Here is a 25,543-nt window from a genome sequence, read left to right as displayed (position 1 = left end):
AGCGCACTTTCTCATTTGGTCACTCTGCGTGAGATGTTGTAGAAAAAAAAAGTTTACCACCCCTCTAATTATGACTGAAAATCCAAAACATTTGCTATCATTTCAGTTTCTTCCCGCACGTGTATTTTAACCGACGCAGCACACTAGAAGTTTTAAGATTGACAATATCAAAGAGTAAATAAATAAAAGGTGTTAAGTGTAAATAACTAAAATAAAATAAGACAAACAAACAACATTTTTCCCCTGTGGGGCGTTTGTTTACAAGAAGGTTATGTAACCTTTTAAAGTGAAAAGCTTTATGATGAATGGTGAACGGTTTCATTAATTGAGAAATGTAAAATATTTATAAAATAACTTTGTTCTAATGTTAAAACATTACTTTAATTTCTTTAACATGGAAATCTTCAGACCGGTCTCTCCTTACAGCATTAGAGGGCGGTGCTGTGGGTGTGTCCTGACAGCGGCCCGCAGCTCATTCTCAGTTTTGACACGGAAGGGAGCGGTTATCTCACGGAGGCCGGGTAAAATAGTCTGGTCTTTTCATTTTCTAACTTTCTGTCAGTGCAGCTAATGGTAGACCGCAAGATAGACTTCGACAAGTATCTTATGCTGGTGTTTTAACGGTCTGATATTTTTTATTTCACTTCACGGTAAGAGAACTCGTCTCTATATTATTTAACTTTATGGCTGTTATAAAGTCAAACTATTTTTTTAAAGCAAGACATAGTTTTTTGATAAATATCTTATTGTTTTAACTAACGCATCCGATTCTTTTTTGTTATAGATAAACGAACGTGCTCGCAACTCTTCTATTTATTTAACTTTGTCAAACGATCTAGTTTTAAATTCTAATGATAGGAAATAGCGTATCTAATGCTTTTTTATTTGTTTTAGTTTTTCCTAAAACTGTTTTAACAAGACTAGTGTCCACTTGTAAGGGAAAAACACACGTACCATCGTAAGATAAAAACGAATCTATATTATCTAACTTTGTATCTGTTTTAAAGTCACAACTTTTTAAAACCGCAAAATAGGTTTAAACGAACGCGCTCACTTCTATTTAACTTTGTCAAACAACTAGTTTTAAGATAGTGTATCTAATGCTTTTTTGGTTTTATTTTCTACGTTTTTCCTGTTTTAAGTCTACACTTGTAGGGAAATAAACAGTCTTTGTACGTTTTACGTACATGTTTGATGGTTTTTTTTCTTGATGTGTATGTGAAAACACTTTAATAAAATATCCCTTTACCCATTTAACACAGATTCATCATTTAAAGTTTAAAGCACATAACATTGGCCCCACACACACACACACACACACACACACACACAGTCATAAATTCTTAAGTTCACCATAAGGTCAATAAAATGGCCGCTTAGAGACGGTGGGGGCTAGGGGTGTACAAACAGGTGTGCAGTTATGGGAGGGGGGTGGAATTTTTATGAGGGTAATAAATCAATAATCCTGACACAACGTATACTACCATCTCTCTGACAACGATGCGAAGTGATATGGAACTGTAATGCGGTCAAGAAAGCTGCCTGGAACTACGTTCGCCGTGCGTTTCCCTGAAAATAATTGCACACCTCAGAACGTTCGTCAGCCAATCAGATTCAAGCATTCAACGGCCCCGTAGTATAATCATTATATAATGTTCAAGTTTATAAGTAAACATTTAGAGTACACGAGCAATATCTCATATTTGTAGCTATTTGAATATAAACTAAGGATCTTTTGAACATTATATAATGTTTATTAATGAAAGATATTATAAAGTGTTACCTCAGCACTCAACAATGTTCACAGAAGTCTCACAATGGCAAATGTTTTAGTAAAAGCATACAGAAATAAGGTAAGAAGGAACTTAGTAGGAAGACTTGAGGGCGGCATATTCCCAGTAATATATTACTTCCCAGTATTGTTCTTTCAGTACAATGACAATAAAGATATTGAATTGAATCTGAAATTGACAGGTTTTGTTACTGAATGTTTTCTAAGACAGAGAGCATTTTTCCTGTGTGTGTGTGTGTGTGTGTGTGTGTGTGTGTTTTTAAAGCAGGACGCTGACAGACAGCTGCCTATCTTGGTAAACATCTTAAATAACGATGTGTCAGGGCAGTGTAATAGAAACTAATGAATTCTGTTGGCTTTGGCTCTGTCTGAGCCAAGTGTTGCTCAGATATCCAATTTAATCAATGCCAGTTCATTTTAGCCTCATCCTGACTGCATGTGTCTCAGTCAAGCGCCTCGGCGTCGGAGGCCTGACCCCAGATCACGTCCCTACAGACACACATGTATCGACAACTGCTGCGTTTATCAGATATGTCAGTTCAGCCATGCTAAATTGACCTGAGAGTGAGTATAACTGCACTCTAGGTAGTGCTCAGTGACAGTGGACGTCTATGTTTGCCACCCTGGACAGATTAGTAGTCTGTTTCTCTCAATTTTGTTTATTTTTAATAATAGGACATTTTTTACTTACCAGTGATTTTATGTTTGGACTTGATGACTCGCTCACATTTTCGTTTTGCATTGAACAGAAGATAGATTTGTTCTTCTTTAGTGAGGACATCATCAGCATCAACCTGTACAGAACACACAAAATATATAATTTAATATATTCAGAAATGATTATCATGGGTATAATTTACATTTATGTGGGCATATTGGTTAATATTTACCTTAAAACACTCAATGTAATAATTCATTGACAAATGCTCTAAATAATTACAGTTTATGAACTCATCCTTAATTCTAACTCATATTTTATGTGAGATTATGTAAATTCATTTAATTGAATATTTGGTAACAATTTACTTAAAGCCACTATAATGCATTTAAAGGTGTTCATAATGTGTGATGTAATGCATTACATAATTTCATAAATAATTGTAACCAAAGTTAAAATGCATTAGAATATTTGAAGGTTTGTTTGTCATGTGTTTTAATGCGTCATACATTCTTAAAAGTGTACAAATAAATAGATAAGTATTATAATGTATTTTAACTGTGTATAATTCATGAGATTATATAATGCATTATAAGGTACATTACAAGGCATAATTATTGCATTAAAACTACTTTTATAATGAATTATATAAAGAGTCTTTAAGTAAAGTGTCACTGAATAAATCTATATATAATTGACAGAATGACAGAATATTATTTATGATTAAATAAAATATACACATAAAAAATCAGGAATGCATCGTTACAGGGATTTTTTTATTTTATTATTTTAAAATTGTGTTAGCGTTACACTGAAAAAAAGAAAAAGAGGGAAAGAAAAAGAAAGAAAGAAAGAAAGAAAGAAAGAAAGAAAGAAAGAAAGAAAGAAAGAAAGAAAGAAAGAAACGGCAAGTAACCTTGAATTAAATGTTACATTTTAAAGTAGAAAGACTTAAATATTTTTTTTCTTCTAAAATGGACTTCAATAATCGTATAATATACAATAAAATCAATAAACAGGTTCTATAAACAGGTTCAGTATACTTAGGTTTTAACTGCAATTTCTGAATGTGAAAAACAATACCACCCCAGAGTCATACTACATTCACAATCATTAGATATCTCACACATAATAAACAATATTAAAGCATTTTATTTAACTTATTTAAATATTTCATTAAAGACATATAGATGTGCTGGGGATATTTGTGGTTGCTTAATGGATAGCTGGGAAGTGTGTGTCACCATATTCATTAAATGAACTATAATTTCATTAACTGCATCATAAACTTCAGAATGATATGGTAAATTCAGTTTGGCCCATGATGGATACAGCAGCCCCCCAAAAAAGTATTTGGACACTTAAGTCAGACTTAAAAATGTATGACTGTATGTAGGAAAGAAAATATCACAGCAAGCCCTTTTGGGGAAAGATAGCACAAGCACATGTTTCAACAATAGATATACTGTTTATCAAAATTAAGATAAACGTATGGTGATACTTTGTGGCTGTCAAACACTAGTGGAAAATGTGATACATTACTGTAAACCTGTTCTTACTCTCCTCTCGACTTTTGAGTGAACTTGAGGGCAACTTACTACACACACTCACTGCACAAAAAGAATCAGTCACACTAGTTGATTAAAAGTAATTGCAATTCATTTTAAATGTATAATAATTTAAAATGATTAGCATCCCCATGACTCTAAACAGGTTTGGAAAATGGATAGATGAAAGGATTATTAAGTCTGGTTTAATACCAGATGCTTTCTGAGGTCACTCTGCACTTATTTGAACTGTACATTTTCTGAGAGATGTGAAAAGATATTTTGTTCCTCTAGTGATGAACAAATCCCACAGCAGTCTTATATCAGGGAGACAAACACAAAACCAACTCTAAGCTTTGAATAAATCCAGCTATTTTTATCTTTTTAATATCAGTGCACAGTCCTTGCTAACAAAAGCTTTGCCAAGTAAACAAAAAGAACAATATCTCTGTAGTTTATGCACTTCATTTCCCAGCTGGGTTTTGGTAATGGAAAGTGCTATAATATATTCTTATATCCAGTCTGTCACAAAAGTGCAAAGTTTACTTTTAAAAACTTATTAAAGATATGGTGATTATTAGAATTAAATTAGATCTTTTACTGAGCGCCTAGACAAGCGCTAAATAAGATTTACAGTGGTGTTTCAGCTGAGTAGCAGACATGATTCATCCGCACTAAGATGTGATGCCAGTGTAGGTGTGACTTGAATTTGGCTTATTTTCTCTAAAATGTCTTCTACTGTTGCCAGAAACGCCATCATTTCTACACAAGAACAACAGTTTTTCAGTGGGACACCTGGAATTATCAAGGATACCCCAGTTGGTGGAAAGTAACTAGATGGAAGTTATTGATTTTTGATTTTCAGTGCTGCATTTCAGTAATATTCAGATGTTGACCATCAGAGCTTATACTAAACTAATGCTACAGTTTTCTTTATGTTAGATATCATGTTAGGTACAGTTTATTCAGTCATGCTAATCCACTGCAACAACAGAAACAAGCGTTCTTTGTTAATATGTTTAGTTTTTTCGGCTTTTGTATTTTATTTCCTTCTTTAATGCATGACGTGTCATAATAACTGCCAACTCTGAAATATGAGTATACCAATTGCACTTAAAGGCAGCATGTCTGTCCCACTAAAACGGCCAAAAAAAACATATTTACTTGAGGGTGGAGTTTTGTTTCACAGATTTTTGTTTTTAATTTTTGTTTGGATTCCCTAGACACAGACACATCTATTTTGGTCGATCGGTAAAAGTAATTTTCACAAAAAGCTAAAAATTAATATTTTGTAAACTTTTGGACTGATTAACATGGCCCCCAAAAGTGACGTGTAGAAAAATATTGTGGTCACAAATTAAGAATTCATTCCCTCCAAATCATGGCAACATTGTATATATATATGCACACACCAGCCACTTTATAGGTACACCTGTTCAATTGCTTGGTAACACAAATTGCCAATCAGCCAATCACATGGCAGCAATTCAATGCGTTTAGGCATCTAGATGTGGTGAAGACGACTTGCTGAAGTTCAAACCGAGCATCAGAATGGGGAAGAAAGGGGATTTAAGTGACTTTGAACATGGAATGGTTGTTGGTGCCAGACGGGCTGGTCTGAGTATTTCAAAAACTGCTGATCTACTGGGATTTTCACGCACAACCATCTCTAGAGTTTACAGAGTTTCAGCTAAGAACAGGAAACGGAGGCTACAATTCGCACAGGCTCACCAAAATTGGACAATACAAGATTGGAAAAACGTTGCCTGGTCTGACGAGTCTCGATTTCTGCTACGACATTCAGATGTAGGGTCAGAATTTGGCGTAAAGAACATGAAAGCATGGATCCATCCTGCCTTGTCTCAACGGTTCAGGCTGGTGGTGGTGGTGTAATGGTGTGGGGGATATTTTCTTGGCACACTTTGAGCCCCTTAGTACCAATTGAGCATAGTGTAAACGCCACAGCCTTCCTGAGTATTGTTGCTGACCATGTCCATCCCTTTATGACTACAGTGTACCCATCTTCTGATGGCTACTTCCAGCAAGATAATGCACCATGTCACAAAGCTCAAATCATCTCAGACTGGTTTCTTGAACATGACAATGAGTTCACTTTACTCAAATGGCCTCCACAGTCACCAGATCTCAATCCAATAGAGCACCTTTGGGATGTGGTGGAACGGGAGATTCGCATCATGGATGTGCAGCCGACAAATCTGCAGCAACTGCGTGATGCTATCATGTCAATATGGACCAAAATCTCTGAGGAATGTTTCCAACACCTTGTTGAATCTATGCCACGAAGAATTAAGGCAGTTCTGAAGGCAAAAGGGGGTCCAACACGGTACTAGGTGTACCTAATAAAGTGGTGTGAAAATGGATTGTGAATACAGCTTCCAAAGATAAAAATAATATTCATTACACTTTAGATTAGGGAACACATATTCACTATAAACTAGGAGTTTTTTCCTCAAACTCCTAATCTGCTGTTTATTGATAGTACTTTATTGTATTGATAGGTACTCATGCAAAATAAGATATGTCTGATATGAATATGCTAGTAGATGCATTCTAATATGCAACATGTTAATAGAAGGGCTGACAGTCAATTAAAATTTTAAATCAAATTAGTTACATGGTGCGGCGATTAATTAATCTAATTAATCTCTTACTAAAATTGGCTGTGAAAATACCCACAAAATATTATTTAAAGCTATTATTGTGTTAAATGAGAAAGTATCAAGTAGACATAACAAATACTAACTTTAGAAATAAATATTTTATTTGATTCAACATAAAATGTATTACACATAAATGTTTAGGCTACAACGGCCTAACATAAACTATGGAATATAAAAGATATATATTCTCAGTATTTTTTGCAATGCAATGAAAGTCACTGGTAACCAAAACAGCTTTGTTACCAAGTCTTCAAAATACCTTCTTTAATGTTGCACAAAAGAAAGCAAGTCGCGTTAACACCTTAAACTGACAGCCCTAGTTAATAGTGAACAGTGTTCTCTAAACTGAAGTGTTACCAATGTTATTTTTGTTTTTTTAAAGCTGCATTCAAAATCCATTTGGCTCAAATACGTGAGGGGGCCCGTCTCTTTGAATGGGCATGAAGCCTCTGAACATTTCCAATCAAGATCTGAGCTGAGAGAATTCACCACAGCCATAATTAGACGATCTCTTTTCTTGAACAAGCTATGATTATGGGAGAACCACCTATTTAAAATCATCATCATTTACCCAAACCAAAAGAATGAGATATTTATAGATGACAAATGGCCAAATCAGGCCCTTAGAGATTATAGTATGTCGCCTGCAAAGTTTGTTAATAATGTCAGTGTCACTGCTTATAAGATCAAATTAATATTTCTTATGTTGACACGGAGAAAATGAACCCTGCATTTGATTGTCCACACTGATTACGTCCAGCTGAGTTCCAGTTACTGTTTAGATTGCAGTACATTGATTTCCTTTTGAGGGAAGGTGTCAGTGCCTGATAGACCTGCATGGCTGGAGTTTCTTTCTTTGCATGTATTCACTGGTTCTGTTTAACATAGCAGTACATGTGAAGTGTGCACAATATACAAATTTTCTGTATGCACAGAATGAATGATAACTTACTCGATTTGCTGTAATGTGCAATTAGCAGAGCTAATTTGCTGGGTACTGTATCCCGCAATACAATGTGCTCTACCTGACAATCCATGTCCAGCAAGGAGGTCAATATAATACCCAGACAAATACTATCCATTAGCCTTCACATTCACCTCAATAGGGGCTTTTGCACCGCGTAGTTCTAGAAACTAGCCAGCAGGGTAGTCCCTAGAGAACCAATCTCTCCCTCGGGCCGTTTTCCTAGTTGTATTCACACCGGCAGCAGGAACTCTGAAGTGGCTGACAGTGATGTCTTTTTGCGTGGCATTAATGAATGTCAACAACCAGTGAATGGAGGATGGCGTGATCAGAGCTGTTTTTGCTGTGTGCCGTGGGTTTCGTGATAACAGAGATGGAATGTAAATGCACAATTTACGCAAAGCCACCCAGGGCATTGAAAATTAGTCTTGGATGGGTGTTCCAGCATGACAATGACCCAAAACACATGGCCAAGGCAACAAAGGAGTGACTCCAGAAGAAGCACATAAGGTGGCCTAGCCAGTCTCCAGACCTTAATCCCATAGAAAATCTGTGGTGGGAGCTGAAGGTTCGAGTTGCCAAACGTCAGCCTCGAAACCTTAATGACTTGGAGAGGATCTGCAAAGAGGAGTGGGACAAAATCCCTCCTGAGATGTGTGCAAAGCTGGTGGCCAACTACAAGAAACGTCTGACCTCTGTGATTGCCAACAAGTGTTTTGCTACCAAGTAATGTCATGTTTTGCAAAGGGGTCAAATACTTATTTGACTCATTAAAATGCAAATCAATTTATAACTTTTTTGAAATGTGTTTTTCTGGATTTTTTTGTTGTTATTCTGTCTGTCACCCTAACCTAGCATTCAAACTATAGACTGATAATTTCTTTGTCAGTGGGCAAATGTACAAAATCATAAGGGGTTCAAAAAAAAATTTTTCCCCACTGTACATATATTTAATTTGTGACCAGCATTTTGTTTTGTTCTCTCACCAGGGTAGTCACTAATCACGCAACGCTGACGTCCTATGTCATCTGGCGGAAGGGCTTCCAGGTACCACAGTCAGCGGAAGTGAGAAAAAAGTTTATTGCGTTTTAAATATGGATATGTACCTTACAAAAACGCATGAATTCGCTACAGGAGGCCTTTTTTCTATGAAAAAACATGAATGGGATTTTTTATAGCAGCTGAACCATACTGCAGCACACTATTGAGAGAGACCTGAACAGAAAAAGTGCTGAAGGTTGAATCCGGATTCACAAGAGTGAATATTTCATTATAAGGCAGGCTTGTTTTCATTCTTCAAAGGTATGGTATATCATTTTTGGGATGATAAAGTACTTTCTTTTATCTACGCATAATATTTGAGTGGAGAAGCAAGTCATTCTTTTGGCTGATTTCTCCTGAAAAGACTAAACACTGTGGCTCTGTGGAGCTATCAAAAAACTGATGAGCCCTACACAGCGAACCTGCCTCAACCAACGCTGTTTATTCAGTGAATTGTAACTGTTATTCTAATGCTTGCAATGCAATGAAGTATGTAGTTATTTTTGCCATTCCAAAATACAGAAATGACACACTTTATTTTGAATCAGTAATGTCAGACCATAATTACTGTTTGTATCCGGGTCAATATTGGGATTGCAGTTTAAAGCAATGCAAATGTTGCTCTTATTTGTTCTGTGTATCCTGAATTGCACCTGATATTTGATATTCATGAAGAAATATAATTAAAAGTTGCATGAGTGACATTCTTACATGTCTTTAAGACATTAATCATGGTGGATAAATATGAAAATCTGAAAGTTTGACGTGCATGCAATAGCACTAATTTAGGCATTTTCTTTTTTTTTTGTCTGAAAACATTTACCTTTCACAGACAGTCAACATTTTATACTTGTATAAGCACAGTAGCCAGACAGGGTTTCATTAAATTAAATCACAATATTTTCCAAATGGCCAGGCCAAAATCCAAAACTAATGACATGAATAGCATGTCTTTTATCTTATGACTGAATGGTTGAGTGACTCTCGACTCTACTGTGCACTGTTTGGATATTATAATGAGACCACCGCCTCACAGATTTTTGTTACTGAAATTTTAAAAAGGTAGCAAAATCAGAGATGATTAAAAAAATCTATATCTTTGGAAAAGAAAAGAGGACATAAATGGAATGTGTTTAAATTGCTGAAGGTCCATTTTCATAAAATATCTTAGACTGAGAGTTAAAGGGAAATGTAATTAAAACGAGATTCGATTGAGATATATTTGTAGGAATATTGGAATGTATGGCCATTAAAGGAATAGTTCAGCCAAAAATGAAAATTCTGTCATTTATTACCCGAGAAAAAATAAATATACTAAAATGTACAGTATTTAAAATACAATTATGTCATGCTAAGCATACTACAAATGAATTTATATATTTATCTACTTTAAAAAAATACACTGGAATTGTACTTTTAGAATCAATTCTCACCATTAACTAGCTGATCTATTAAAGATCTATTAAAATATGAAAAGATATCTCATTATAACAGCAGAAAAACTGTCCACTCTTTATGTAAAAGACATCACATCATGTTCTAAAGAATGGCAGAAAAATCCAGGTTTATCAAAAATGTGAAATGGCTTCAATAAACATGTTATTACGCTTTTTCACTTATTCAACTTCAATTAATGTGTAATGTTGCTGTTTGAGCATAAAAAAGATCTGCAAGGTTACAAAGCTCAAGGTCCACTCTAAAACAAGACAGTCTCTTTAACAGAAAACACTTGTCAAGAATTACAACAAACAGCGGTTTGCCAATCACAAAACACATGGCCAGCTAACCAATCAGAGCATGTTTCATATTTTGGAAGGAGGGGCATCATCATAACAGTACCTAAACAGTGTGTTTGAGATAGACTGGGAAAGGAGGCGCTGCAATAATGTTGAATATTTAAAATGTGAAAATTCTCACTTATTCTAGTGCAACCCAAAAACAAATCAAGGCTTAGAAAAAGGGCATAATAAGACACCTTTAAAGAAAAAAATTAAATATATAGCCCATAATATGATCTATTTCTAAGATAAACAGGACATTTATCTGCAAGAAAACAAATGCGGAGCAGGACTTGATTATATTCATCAAATAACTGATTTGATAGAAAAAAAGTGGGCGTCACATATCACAACAGAGCCAGATGTTTTGAGGAAGGGCTTGTAAATGCTCAAAGTAGGCCGTTGCCCCTGCTGGTGGATGCTGTAACTACACCATGACCAGACAGTAGGGGATCAGTAAAGAAAACCTTCCTCCTACAGTAGTTTCACCAGCTTCCTCCTTTCTAACACAGACAGACTAGACACGCATGTGAATCATCCAAAATAAATAGTAGTCAGCCAACCAAAATTGTCTGCTTCACAGTGGCAATCATAGTCTCCTTCACAGCATCCTTTCCAGGCCTGTTTTTCCAGGCTGGGAATTTCTGACGCCTAAATCTCTGACCCCATTGAGTGGCAGCATTTGTAACCGTAATATTCTATCCATCAATATTTTCTCTTTTCTCAAGTATGGAGGTAAAGGGAAGTCATATTTTGGGCACTGAAAGGGTGTTCAGAGGAAAGACATGTATGGCTACGCACAGTAAACAACCACAAATGGAACAACATTTTGCCACAAGCAAACACAGGATAGACATAACTTGTTTGGTGTTCTACAGTAGATGGGGAATATAGAATATTCCAGAATCCAAACCAAACAGCTGAGGATAGAAGACCATGATATAAATTTGCTCAGTGTTGACGTAACGTTATGCAGAGGTTAGTGAGAAACAGCACACTAACACATTTCATCAAATCTACATTTAGCAAAATAGCAAATAGAGAAGCATTTAGGGTAATATTTATGCGCACATTAAGACCAATGTGCATTTACTTTTAAAATGTTACACATTTATCTAAAATTTTAAAATGTAACATTTTATTATAGGTTAGCATGTGCAGGACAAATGAGTTATTATAGGAAATAAACTGACACATTTGCTAATTTAGTTGTCATGGCACAAAATCCATCTTACTGCTGGGGTCTGGGGACAATTAACTGAATAAATGATTGACCATGTAAAGGGAAATTTATTCTGTGACTTATATACAGGCATATGAACATAAACATATTTAATTGTCCATAATTTATTTGAGGTTAAGTCTTAATAGCAACTGAATGATTTTTATTTAATTACAGGTTTTAATGAATAGTGAAGATGCCTGAAATGTCGATCTAACTCATGGAATTATTGAATATGATTTAGTATTACATTTAAAAAAAATATATCACTAGTAACAACACGCCATTCTGGGCCAATATTGAGGTAATCTTTTCATAAAAAAAAAAAAAAAAAAAATTGTTTTTACTCCACAAATCTAAAAACATTGATGTGTCCTCAGATCCCTCATTAACAAGGACACGCATAAAATAAGGAAACATTTGAAGCGTTTGGCCATTCATTTACACGGCAATGGCATTTTGGGGGCCTAAAAATGCAAAATTTTGAAAAAGGGTTTCAAAGTCTTAGAAAATTATACATTGTATGGATGTTATAGCCTCTGTGTAAATGACAAAAACAGGAATTTATGAAAACAGTGATGTCGTGTGCATACATATTACATGTTTAGTATGTAGGTGTCAGGGTTTTGGACGTGTTTTCCATGTTTCAACCCTGTCTTTGTTCCTGGTTTTCCTTATATGGTCTTTTTCCTATTCTTGTTTAGTTTGATTGCCTTATGATTCCTCCTTTACTTGAGATGATTCCTGGCACCTGTGTTTGTTAATTATCCTGTGTATTTTAGTTCCTGTCTGTCCCTTGGTTCTCTGTCGGGTCTACTTTGTCACCAGTTATGTTCATGAGTTTGAAACTTGTTCTATGTTAGATCATCCTTGTTGATCAAGAGAAAAAATTAAGGTTTCTTTCCCCATCTTACCTTCATCATAGACATAATATTGATTTTGACAAGTCACAATAAAAGAGTTCAAAGACTTCTAGAAGCAAGCTAAATGTATTGGTTGCTTAAATGTGTTTTTATCTTATTTTTCCTTTTGTTAACACTATTGGTTGGATTAGTGTAGGGTTTACAGCATAGTACATTATTTTCAAATGTGATAAACCATTAACTTTTAAGGGTAAAACTTTGGTAACACTCTAGAATAGGGGGCACTTATTCATTATTAACTATGACTTTTCCCTCAATAAATTCATAATTGGCTCCTTATTAATAGTTAGTAAGGTAGTTGTTAAATTTAGGTATTGGGTAGGATTAGGGATGTATAATAAGGTTTTGTAGAATAAGGCATTAATATGTGCTTAATTACTACTAATAAATGGCTAATGTTCTAGTAATATGCATGCTAATTAGCAACTAGTTAAGAGACCCTAAAATAAAGTGTTACCAAAACCTTAGTATAGGGACCAATTCTCACTATTAACTAGTTGCTTATTAGCATGCCTATTATGTTTATATGTATATATGTTGTTTATTAGTCCTTATAAAGCACATATTCTGCATGACCATATTCTACATCCTTAATCCTAACTACCATACTAACTATTAATAAGCAGAAAATTAGGAGTTTATTGTGGTAAAAGTCATAGTTAATGGCGAGAATTGGACCTTAAAATAAAGTAAATACTCCTAACTTGCTGCATATTAATAGTTAGTAAGGTAGTTGTTAAGTATGAGATGGATTAAGGGATCTAATAATACTGTAAAGCTGTTATACTGTAAATCTGCTTTGACACAATCTGCACTGTAAAAGGCTATATACTGTAAATAATGGGGACTTGACTTGATCTAGAAAAAATGTTCATAGGGCATTAATATGTGCTTTATAATTAGTAATAAACAGCCAATATGCCACTAATATGCATACTAATAAGTAAATAGTTAATAGTGAGAATTGGTCCTTTAAATAAACTAATAAAACATTACCAGACTCAAATTCATGAAACATGCAAGAGTCCATATGATATCACTTCACAGAAATGTTACCACAGGCCCATTTTTCCTAATGTTCTGCTCTTGTTTGCCAATTATTAAATGTCAAATTAACAGTTTGTGAATTCATCATTTGAAGGAGTCATTACAAATATCATTGGGTGTATCAGGGTTTGACTGGTCACCTGGGTTGGCCTGTCAAAACAAAAAGGCCTGAAATGAAAACAAGATGCTTTGTCGAGATACACGGTTTCTGTGAGTGGCTTTATGTTACGGGGTCACTCGAGTCCGACCTCATTTACTACACGTCAACTGCTGCTTCCTCAAGAGAGTAACAAGCAGTCATCAAACTCGTCTCGTCGATGGCATTCCTGAGCCTAATTCAATCAGATGTATATCATCCCGGTGCCATTCATAGCTGGCTTAAATTACTCAAATAATATTAAATTGACGCAGAACACAATGCAGGTCCTGCAGAGATACAGAAATAAGCCATTGGCTGTGAAGTGTTCCTCAATTACACTAAACAGACCTCCGATTGTGAGGCCAATGAGGCTGGCAAACAACGCACAATAACTGGCAGGATACCGATCGTCTTTACCGCTCTATCAAGATACTGAGCATAAATCGGGATTAAGCTTTCCCCAGAGGCGGATCACAAGTAATTAGACTGCGCCTCACAATTATTTCTGAAAACTGTTCCCTCTCCATTGGCTTAACTCCCAGCCACCAAAGTAAACATTAGAGTCAAGGGGGAAGCTAAGATATTCGAATTTATAGCATTTCATTCAAAACAGTCTTCTTTTTGTTAAACAGCGCTGGAGGCAGTCCAGGAAGAAAACGAGAAAAATACACAGGGTATAAATACACAAGGTTTTTGCACACCCTGTGTTTGAATGACACCATGTATTTCTGTCTCAAAAAACGAATGTGTCTTTTCAAGGAAATACCTCAACTAATATTGAGTTTACTGTATTTAGGCTTAAGAGAGTAGAGGATCCAGCTTGGCACTGTGTCACGTTATGATTTTATGAATAGACTGCTGACTCTGCTTGACTCGTTAATACGAACACAAATATAGTTTCTGCAGATCTGTATGCTGTCATACCTCATTAAGTTAATATTTATAGCAGTATTTACTCAGTGGTATCATAAAAGTAATAATGTGATTGTAACGTGTTGTAGAGGAATAGTTGAAGTGTGGCTTTAAATGCTGCTTGTTTATTAATAAAAACCATATCCAGAAGTTCCAGGACCAAAAACCACAGCATGACGGTATACTAGACATATAAGACATGATACAATAAGAACCGGCAGGGACTCGTGAAGGGTGTTAGGTTTCTCCCGTCACTACAAGGCACAACTGAAACACAGGCTATAACATGCACAGTAAGGGAGGAAGTAAACAAGACACAGGTGAACAAAACCAAGGAAACAGATCAAACACATGAAAGGAGGTCAATACAACAATTGAACCAAATGTGAATTAAATTTAAACATAAGAGTCCTTGGGAAATACAGGAACACAAGAAACTTGACATATGTTGTGTTACCATATTTCCCTTGTATATAGCCATATCCATATCCTTATATGTATTAGGCTAAAAGTGATATTGATGAAAAAATTCAACGGACATGTTATGTTTCAACTACCCACACTAGAAGATTAGGTTATCTTCACAAAAATGTACCATATTAACCACTGTTTCCACCAAAATAATACAATAGCGACAGCGATTATTACTACAACAAAACTCTGGTAAGAAAAAAAAATAAAGAAAAAATGGTTTGTACTTTTTATGGTTTTATAGTAGTATGTTTTTGAAGGAAATGTGAGGGTACTTGCCCGAGTAAAAGTTGCCCTGGCGTAATATGTTCTGATGGTTGCTTGCTGGCTCTAATAATAAAAAGTGCACCTCCAACATAAAATAATAATATTCTAGTTTATAGATTCCCATGTCCCTCTTTTATAACAGCTTACCTCTCTTCAACAAGCTGCACCTACTGTATGGCATTTGTGTGGAAACAATGATTACTACAGCACCTTTGTGGGAGTAGTGATAGTGTGAATGTTTAAGCATCAGAGCATCACATTTTAAATAAAAATGCATAATTCCAGGATCTGGAAATCATAATGTCTTAATGCTGGAGGTGCCGCACATTTCAGAACATTTCCCAGGATCAGTAACCATTACTGTGCGGCGGAGAGGGTTTTTGGCTATAGCTATTTGCAACAGAACATGGCAGCACTGTTCACGTTAGCCACACCAGACCAAGCAGTGGTCAAGCTTTTGCATCACCACTATGGGCAAATACAGTTAGGTTCCAAGATGTTTTGTTTGTCATCATTTCTGAGAAGCAAACTATGTACACAATATTTGCGGCCTTCAGTTTTTGGCAGTAATAAAGCAGATATTTGCTGCTGAGTTGACTTTACTGTGGTCATTGGCAATTTTTGTTCAAGCTTTCCCAGAACAATGGAAAGAAAACAATCAGCCAGAGAGTCATGAGACATGTTATTTTATGTTCTGAACTGAAAATTATAGTTAAAAAAATTCCTTACACAATAAAAGTGGTACTTGGTCCACTAGGTGAAACCATTCATTAATGTACCTAATCTTCAGACCAAGTCTGCAAAAATCAGCTTTAAACCGAGTTTAAAATTGCAAAACAAACTCAGTTCTCTATAATATACATCACTCATATCTTACAGTTCTTGTGTTTCATGTGCAAAAATGCTAATTTGTTCACTTAGAAATTTAGAACTTGAGCATTATGAACAGGCTTCAGGTTGGCTTTCTTGGATTGGACAACAATTGGAGACAGAGTAAGAAGAAAAGGGGTGAAAATTAGAGGGGGCGAGACAAAGAGGAGTGGGACAAGAAGAGAACAAAGGTGTTGACCATCAGGTCAACCATAATTTGAGTTTTTAAGGAGACTGGGTACAGAATCCAGCCTAACCTAAGTGTCATCCTGAAATGAGAATAGGTAAGTAAACTTAACTTAACTCTCATGCCATATACAGTACCGTAACATTTCATTGCATACTGAATGAAATCTTGCACCCTAACCATGCATCATGTTTTTGCAGTTGCAAGATGATCCTTCACTGGAGGAAGAAAGCAGTTGTTGACAGCAGAGCTGGAGCAACACATGGTAAATATGGTCATAGCAAACAACAGCATCAACAAATCATCACTGACAACACAACAGAGGAATGGATTAGATCCATCCAGGTGTGTTGCCCTCTGGGACAATGTAAGTTTCCATCGGACTGCTCTGGTTTTATTTAGTTGATTCATTGATGCGCAATCTGCCACTATAATGTCCATATTTTTCATTTCAATAGAAGTCGGCATGTGAAATGCAATGAAAATGATTTAAAAAAAGAGTGTAAAAATATACTGCACATGCATGTATATCCAGTATTTGTGCACATACATGTATGTGTGAATTCTGTGAACAATCTCCTACTCACTCCACTTCATACAGAACATGCAAAAGACACAAGACAGTTGTGTTTTACATGTATCGCATTCATGTAATACATATATGCATGTTTTATTATGGTTATTCATGGTTGACTATATTTATTTGTAATCAGACCACTATTTAGCTGAAAAACAAATCAACAAATCAATTCTAACCAGTCATAAAAATTTGAATTTACCAAAAATACAGGCTACAGAACGCGACGTATGAAGATCAGGAAGATGATCTTTGTAAGCTGTGAATAGACAGACAAAGGCAAAATTAGAAACAAAATGCAGTACTGTGCAGACCTCTCTAGAAATGTCAAAAGCGGTCATATTAGGTTCAGTGCCATTGGCAAAAAACAAAAAAAAGGTTCATTGCCATTGGCAATAATGTAGTGATGCATGAAGGACTACTCACAAAGATGTCACTTTCAAAATTAAGCGGTACAAATATGACAGATAAAGTCAAAGCAAAACTCCTAAACCAGTAAAAGTTAAAGTATTAACAAAACTGCATCCTGTGATCAGTGCACAACTTGAGAACTCACCATAAAAAGATCAACAGTGTGCAGACATAAGTCCTGTGTCCCCCTGACTGACCCTTAAAAGAAAGAAAATGTTTTCATCATGCTCTCATTTCTGTATTATTTTCATTCTTCTATGAACCACAAAAGGAGGTGTTAAGCAGAAAGTTTTGCTCTTTTCCAAAACAATGAAAAAAAAGTGATTTATACTGCCAAACTGAAAAAAGGGACAAAAACTTATGATGACCTATTTTAAGACTGCTACATTTACACGCAGTACTATGTGATATGTCTTCGTGCAAAGACTGTAGCATGCTGTAAGTTCAGGAATAAATGCAAAATTGCTATTAGATCATTTAACTTCAAGTTCACTTATTGATCGATTATTGAATAATTTTTTTTATTTATACTGTAATAGAGACTTAAATGTTGGTTCCTCAGTTTTCTGCCTTTTAAAGATATCAATCATACTGAATACTTCATGGTACTGTTTTATTGCATTTTGAGTTTTGTAGTATAAATCACTTTCATATTCTACTGTATAATATACAGTAGAAACCTGCATCTCAGACATTCTGCAAAACATCTTGTGTTTCACAGAAAAAAGAAAATAACACTGAATGCAGACTTGTAATTGACAAACCATTGTACATTTTGTAACAAAGTGGTACAGTGAGGAGAGTGAGGATCTAATCGCAAGTAGTGCTTTATTAACAAAAACAAAACTGAAACACAGGAATTCACAGCAAAAGCACAGCACAACACAACAGCTTATCCCAAAAACAAACAAACAAAAAAAATGACAAGACTATATTAGAAACATAGGGCTATTAATATTCTGAAGAGAACTAAACAAGAAACAAACCTATCTACCGGAAATACTCGCAGGAAGAAACAGAAACAATGGAAACCAAATGCACAGAGTTCAAGAAGACTTCATCTTAAGTGTCTTTTGGAAAATAGGTATAATATGTCATAATTGGAAGTCCAAGGCAGAACTGAAGAAGGTGGAGACCAAGGTGACACCAAAGGATTGAAGGATCAAGTTATAGCGCTTTTCCACTGCATAGTACGGCACGGCACGGTTCAGTACAGCTCACTTTTGGCGGGTTTTCCACTGGGTACAGTACCTGGTACTTTTTTTAGTACCACCTCGGCCGAGGTTCCAAGCGAGCCGTACCGTTACTAAAACATGACGTGTAAACTCTGCTGGTCACTGATTGGCCGGAGAAAATCATCATTACTGCGTCACTGAACTTGCGACACGAGACACAACAGACCCGCTAGATTTAAATCAGCACAGCCAGCGAAGGATCGGACGCAAATTTTTTGTTTGAAGAAACGCACCTTTTTGTATCAACCAAAAATGGCTGTTTCGTGGTCTATTGAGGAAGTACAAGACGTTCCTCTCGTTGATAGCCGAGGAGCGGATCCAGCGAGAGCTTGATGGGGCGACGCGGAATGAAAAAGTTTTTCAGGAGGTCGATAAGCTCTTGGCCGCACACGGCTACCACCGGACTTACAAACAGTGTAGGGACAAGTTAAAAAAAACTGAAGAGCGACTACAGAAGCATAAAGGACCACAACAGCCAGAGTGGTTCAAACAGACGATCGTGGAAGTGGTTCGACCAAACGGACACAATCTACGGAGGTAGACCAACGAGCAATGGGAGGGAGGGTGCCCTGGACACGGCCACGCCGTTGTTGGAGAACACGATCGAGGATGGTACGTTGTGTTATGTTATCTAAATAAAACGCTTGAAATCTTAACTTTACTGATTTTATTGACCGTCGATTCCTATTTTATTTAACAATTTCACTGTAAAATCATGGCGTAATGAAGCACAAAGTCCTAGTAGCTAACAGTTATCAGGGGTAGTGCTATTGTTCATGATGTTCATGTTTTTTGTTTTGGTGTGTAATTTGACTGTTTCAGACTCATTGTCCACGATCGATTCACTTGCACTTTCTCCATGCAACGACGACTCCTCTTCCCAAGCGGTGCTAGCAGCGTCTCCACCACGCCCGCCAACACCATGACCATCAACCTCCAGCTGCATGACGACACCGCAGCGTGTGGTAACAGGTATAATACAAATTTGATATTTCATATATTATAGTATGTACAAATAGGATATCACAATATAGGATATATATCATTATATACTGTGTCTCATGAATTCCTGTTGCTTACCATAAATACATTATTGGTAGCAAATGTGATAAGGTAGATATTTTAAGGATGTTATTATACAGTTCTTTCATAAATTAATTTATACAAAATCACATTTCAAAATAATTACTCCCATTTTTAACTCTATTTTCTTCATTTTGGTCCAGGCAAGAGGAAACGGAGCCTGCATCATCAGGAACATCTTGCGGTATTAAGAGAGATGCGGGTGGCAGACATTCAGCAGCAGGAGCTGAACCGTGCCCAGAGGGAGCGCCACTTGCAGGTGGCACTTGAAGAGGCCAGACAGGAAATTAAAAAGCAGTAAGCATATACACATCTTACTATAAAGGGAGCTTTTTATGGAAATAATAGTGTATATTAGTTTTCTCTCATATGTTTCGGTATTTTCTTTCTTGACACCATGGCCTAACTTTTCCTTCCTTGTTGTTGGTGTGCTTTCAAAAATATATATTATCCCTTCTTCTTTTTTTAAAGAGGAGAAAGGGCAATGATGGAGCTGGAAGATCGGAGGACCAAGGTGGAGCCTGGGGATCAGAAGTCTGGAGTGGAGTTGGTAGGACCAAAAGGATGGAGGACCCTGGTGGAGCCAAAGAGGTAAAGGGCCAAGGAGCAGCTGAAGGCCCCTTAGTCCATGGTGAAGCCATGGTGAGACTGGTAGGATTGAGTGATTATGGTAGAACTGAAATGATGGAGGACCACAGTGAAGCCAAGGGATCATAGGACCCAGTCAGGGAGTCAGAGGGTTACGGTGGAGCCAGAGGGTCAGAAATTCCAGGTTTGGACCACGACTCAAAATACCACAGTGGATATGGTGGGCCAGGAGACCATGGTTGCACCAGTGAATCTGGAGGATGAGGGAGAGCCACTGGAGCAGGATGAAGAAGTCAGGGAACTCCTGCTGGAGTCAGTGGAGGAAGAAGGGCTATGGACCTAGTTGGGAGTCATCCATGTCAGGTGGAAACAGTGGAAGAGGAAAGGCCAGGGAACTGGACAGAATCAGAGAGTCATCCATGCTGACTGGAAAAGGTGGAAGAGGAAGGTCCAGGAAATTACAGCGAGGTAAGGATCTAATCACAAGTGGTGCTGTATTAAAAAAACTCTGGAAAACAGGAATCCCCAGCAAAAACCACAGCATAACAGCAACTAAAAAAAAATAAAAATACATCAAGACAATACTGGACTAAAGCAAACTGAAACATAGGGCTTTTAATATACGGAATAGTGAGAACTAAACAAGAAACAGGTGAGCACAATTGGTAACTACAGAAGCACTGGAAACTGGAAACTCAGCCACTGGAAATATACACAATAAGATGAAAATGGAAACATTTGGAAACACAAACACAGATAATATGTGACACATTTTTAGATGAACTGCATGTTTAATCTAAAGTGAAAAGAACCAAATAATTTATCTGTGAAACACGAAGAGAAAAACCACCTAAATTCAATTCAATTCAATTCAATTTTATTTGTATAGCACTTTTTACGATACAAATCGTTGCAAAGCAGCTCTACAGGAATTTAAGTTTCCACAATATATTTATATATTGCAGAACCTTAATATGTTTGACTTATGGCAAAATTTGGTAATTTTGTATGTTGTCTGAGCATTGGCATCCTCCGAAGTCCTCTGAGGGGTTGGCATCATCTTTCTCAGGTGTTCGGTCATCTCAGATCATTTAAGGGTTGGATCCATGGTAGTAAATTAAACAGCAGTAAATATTTACACATCTTACTATAAAAGGAGCTTATTATGGAAATGCTAGTGTACATTTGTTTTCTCTAGTATATATTTGTTTTGGTATTTTGTACTTCTTTACACACTGGCCTAACTTTTCATTCCTTGTTGTTGGCTTGCTTTAAAAATATCCTTATTTTTTTTAAATAGAGAAGAAAGAGAGAGGGCAGTGATCTTGTAAATTATAGCCTTGCCATCGTGTTTTTAATGGCACGTCCACAATCTGGAAAAGACATGAATATGTTGCTTCTGACATATTGCACCACATGAATGTTCGAGCCGAGCAGCTTCCTGGACCTTATGAAGCCTGTGAGTCAGTGCCACTCCTCCTCAACTGTGCAATTTGCATTTGATGATAAAAAACCACAGACCACAAGACTGGTTGTCCCTTGGAAATGCTTGCAAAACCACATTCTGACTTAGTGCAGCATTTAGTTCCCTAATTACAGTCTTGTCTTGGCCAGATACGACTCAAGAACGGCAGCTGAATTTGGTATGGAAACATTGTGAGTTGTGCACTCGTGGGCCAGAAGTGGAATTTTTGTAATTGAAAAAAAATGGGTGTTTTTATCTATTATATAAGATATTTTAATATACAGTATGTTTTCTTGTTGAACACTGCCAACACAGCATTTTAATTTTCATATAAAGCTTAAAAACTGGTTACATAAAGTGCAGAGTGGACACTAGGAGTTTTGCAATACGTTAATGGATATTTACACCGTGTCATTCATTTGTAACTGCCCAGACAGGGGGTGGATGTTTGTATGTAACGGAGGCCGAATTGTTGTCTGTGTGCCACCAGCACAATCATTTGCACACATCTGTTAACCTGTATGTGGGCTCATTATAGCGATCTTAATGCAATGACAGAATAACCCCATCTAGATTATGGATTAGAAGAGATGTTTTTAATTCTCTTAAGTGCTATCTATTTTTGGATACTACAGATGTTACGCTCTTAACCAAGATGCTAACAACGCATTAACATAAGATAATGTTTGAAGGACTTTTATGGATGCACGTGCACGTGCACACACACACAAACACACACATGTTGGTTTTTGTGGTTTATGGGGACTCTCCATAGGCGTAATGGTTTTTATACTGAACAAACTGTGTGTGCTATTGCCCTACACCAACCCTACACCTAAACTTAGCCCTCACAGGAGACTTTGTGCATTTTTAGATTTTCAAAAAAACAACATTTAGTATGTTTTTTAAGCCTTTTGAATTACGGGGACATAGGCAGTGTCCTCATAAACCACCTTCATATTGTAATACCTCTGTCATTATACAAATTTGTGTCCTCATAAACCACATAAACATGCACACACACACACACACACACACACACATGCACAGATGGTTTTAATTCTTTGCATGTTATAATGTCTCCAAGCATGCCTTCCCAGCATATCAGTATAAACATATCTGAATTCTGTAACAATCTCGTTGCTTTTTTTGTAGTGTTGACATATGAAGCAATTTCGTAGCTGGACACTCTGATAAATACGACACGTAGTCTGAAATTGCACCAATTTTAGTTGTACCAAATGAAATGAAAGTAAAGTTGTCTTGATGTCAACAAAAACAGTTTTCCCTCCACTGTTATCTTTAATATTGTTTTTCTGAATCATAGCTTCTTGCTTTCTACAGCTAGTAAAACTGATGCTTTCTGTCTATGCATCACTTTTCAAGTTAAGAAGAGTTGAGCAGGTGAGCATTGAGCAAGACATCAGAGCATTTATTCTGAAATATTACAGGTGCATTGTAATGGATTCATAAAAATTTCAAAGGCCTGAGGCAGGGGAGTGAACAGACAAATTAAAGGATTTGGAATATGGAATAATGTGCATCAGTTAATCACTCACAATAAGATCAGATACTGTATCAGCCTAGAGGCTACTGTTGTTAGCATAAGTTAGCATCTTCATTATCACATGCGAAGATGTTACTAGTTTTTGCAACCACCTTCATTAATGCCCTGACAACTACTTCAAGCCCAGAAGGCATGTTTTACAGTGTTTCTCCTTTGAAAATGAGTGCTAATGTAATTAGCCATAATATAAACATAGCCCAAGACCAAAACATGTACTCTAATAAAGCTCACTTCTGTATGCTAATGTAGGATTTTAATGTCATCTGAAGGTCCTTAGCTGCAACCATATCTAAAATGCAGTGTGAAATTACACCAAGGCTATGCTGTCACATCCTTTTAGTTGCACCTCTGGCATTCTAACAAATAGCCAGTGCCAAATGACATGAAGGCTTAAAGTGCCACGCAGCAAATAGTAGGAAACACCGCCTGATATCATTTTGCAGCAGGAGAATGTCAAGCAAGCGTCAACCCAATTCATGCTGTTATCAAGGGATCTTCGTTGCCCTTTGGTCGCTCTATGGCTGCTGTCAGACTACTGCCTACTCGTGAGTGTCAGAACTGAATCTGGCTGCTTCCTAACACCGTGCTCGTGAAAAGCTTTTCAGTGTAAAATGTGATAAGATGGGTTCTGAAGACTCTTTGCCACAGCTTGTCTATAGCCAGATACGACGACACCTTGGTAGACTTTATCCTGTTCACTGTGTAGTCTAAACGGGATGGATAGATCTGTGTGCAAATCATGAAGATTATAATTCAAAGCGAACATTTTAAGCAGTCTATTCTAATTCTAATTTTAAAAGGTGTAATTACAATCTCATTCAAGCTCTCTTCCGATTTTCCACTCAAATCTGTTAGATGATCTTTTAAATATGGCCCCTTTAAAGAGATGATGCTCCTTAACTGGCCCATAAGTATAACACCCTGCTCTGGAATGATCATAACATAACTCATTTTATTAGTTCAAACTAATACTTATGTTATATATAAAGTATTATATATGGAAATTTAAGAACTCTAGATTTCCCAGTTTTTCATAAATGCAGTACCTTCAGCATCAGAAAGATTAACTTCAATTTATTTCATTCTTAAGAGCAAGTTTCATAATATTTGCAATTCAAAAAGAGTCGAATTTCAAAGGTCAACAAGTAAATTATGAAAATGAATGAATTCTGACCAGACTAATCACAGAGAACATAGTACGTTGTAAAATAAATAAATAAATAATTTGTAATAACAATAATAATAATAATGGCCCATATTGGAAATGAAACTGTAAGATTTAGTGTTCAGTGATTTATTATTTTTTTTGTTACTATACGAAAACACACACACACACACACACACACACACACAAGGATCTGTCTGTATGAGTCACAGATGCGATTTGAACATGTAGTTAATACAGAATATTGTGAATGAAGCAGTGGCGGCTGGCCAATAGAGGGTGCTAGGGCGCCGCCCTTCCTGAACCACACACACAAAATAATAATTATATAAATTATTTAAATGTATATTTGTATGATGTGATATATTAGAAAATCTTCTGTGAAAAATATGTTTTCACCATCACCATATGACCTCTCTGCCTGTGAGCACGTCTCAATTTCAGCTGAGGCGTGATCGAGAAATCGGCCACAGGAGGCGGGTCTTTGTAGAATTTAGTCAAATGCTGATTCAAGATATAAATATATTCAAGATGTGACATAAAATTTAGCCAATCAGCGTCCTCAAATCTTAACTGAAATGGGCGATTTTTCTGTCCCCCCAAGCTGCTAAAATCAAGGCTGGTCTGTAGTGGCGCAATTTTCAATTACGTGACCATGGCGGACTCAGGTGTTATTAATTCCGGACACGAACCCAACTCTGTACAATCTCTACTCCAATGTCCGTTTGAGAGGAGAACTTTGGCAGAAAAACTGAAGGTAAAGGAGCTGGGTCCAGATCAGCCTGACCTCTTAATCAGACAGCAGACAAGCGAAAAAGGGAAGAAGTACACGCGAAGCATCTCTTCCCGTTGGTACACCAAAAAGGCCTGGCTATGTGAATGCGTCCCTGCTAATGCCTTATTTTGTTTCCCGTGCTTGCTGTTTAAAGCAACTGGGGCAGATCCAGCATGGA

The 25,543-nt window shown here is 36.5% G+C and overlaps 1 protein-coding gene across 1 annotated transcript in view; it reads right to left on the bottom strand.

The window, feature by feature from the left end:
• pth1r (parathyroid hormone 1 receptor) overlaps positions 1-25,543 on the bottom strand; it is a 103,730-nt gene that overhangs the window by 59,135 nt on the left and 19,052 nt on the right. The window contains exon 2 of the mRNA XM_079435377.1: positions 2,484-2,586. Within this exon, the coding sequence (XP_079291503.1) occupies positions 2,484-2,586 (103 nt within the window). The remainder of the gene's footprint in view (positions 1-2,483; positions 2,587-25,543) is intronic.

This window comes from Barbus barbus, assembly GCF_936440315.1.
Source record: "Barbus barbus genome assembly, chromosome: 15".
Taxonomy (NCBI): Eukaryota; Metazoa; Chordata; class Actinopteri; order Cypriniformes; family Cyprinidae; genus Barbus; species Barbus barbus.
The sequence above is the reverse complement of the archived record's forward strand: the minus strand, read 5'-3'. Positions and strand labels throughout refer to the sequence as shown.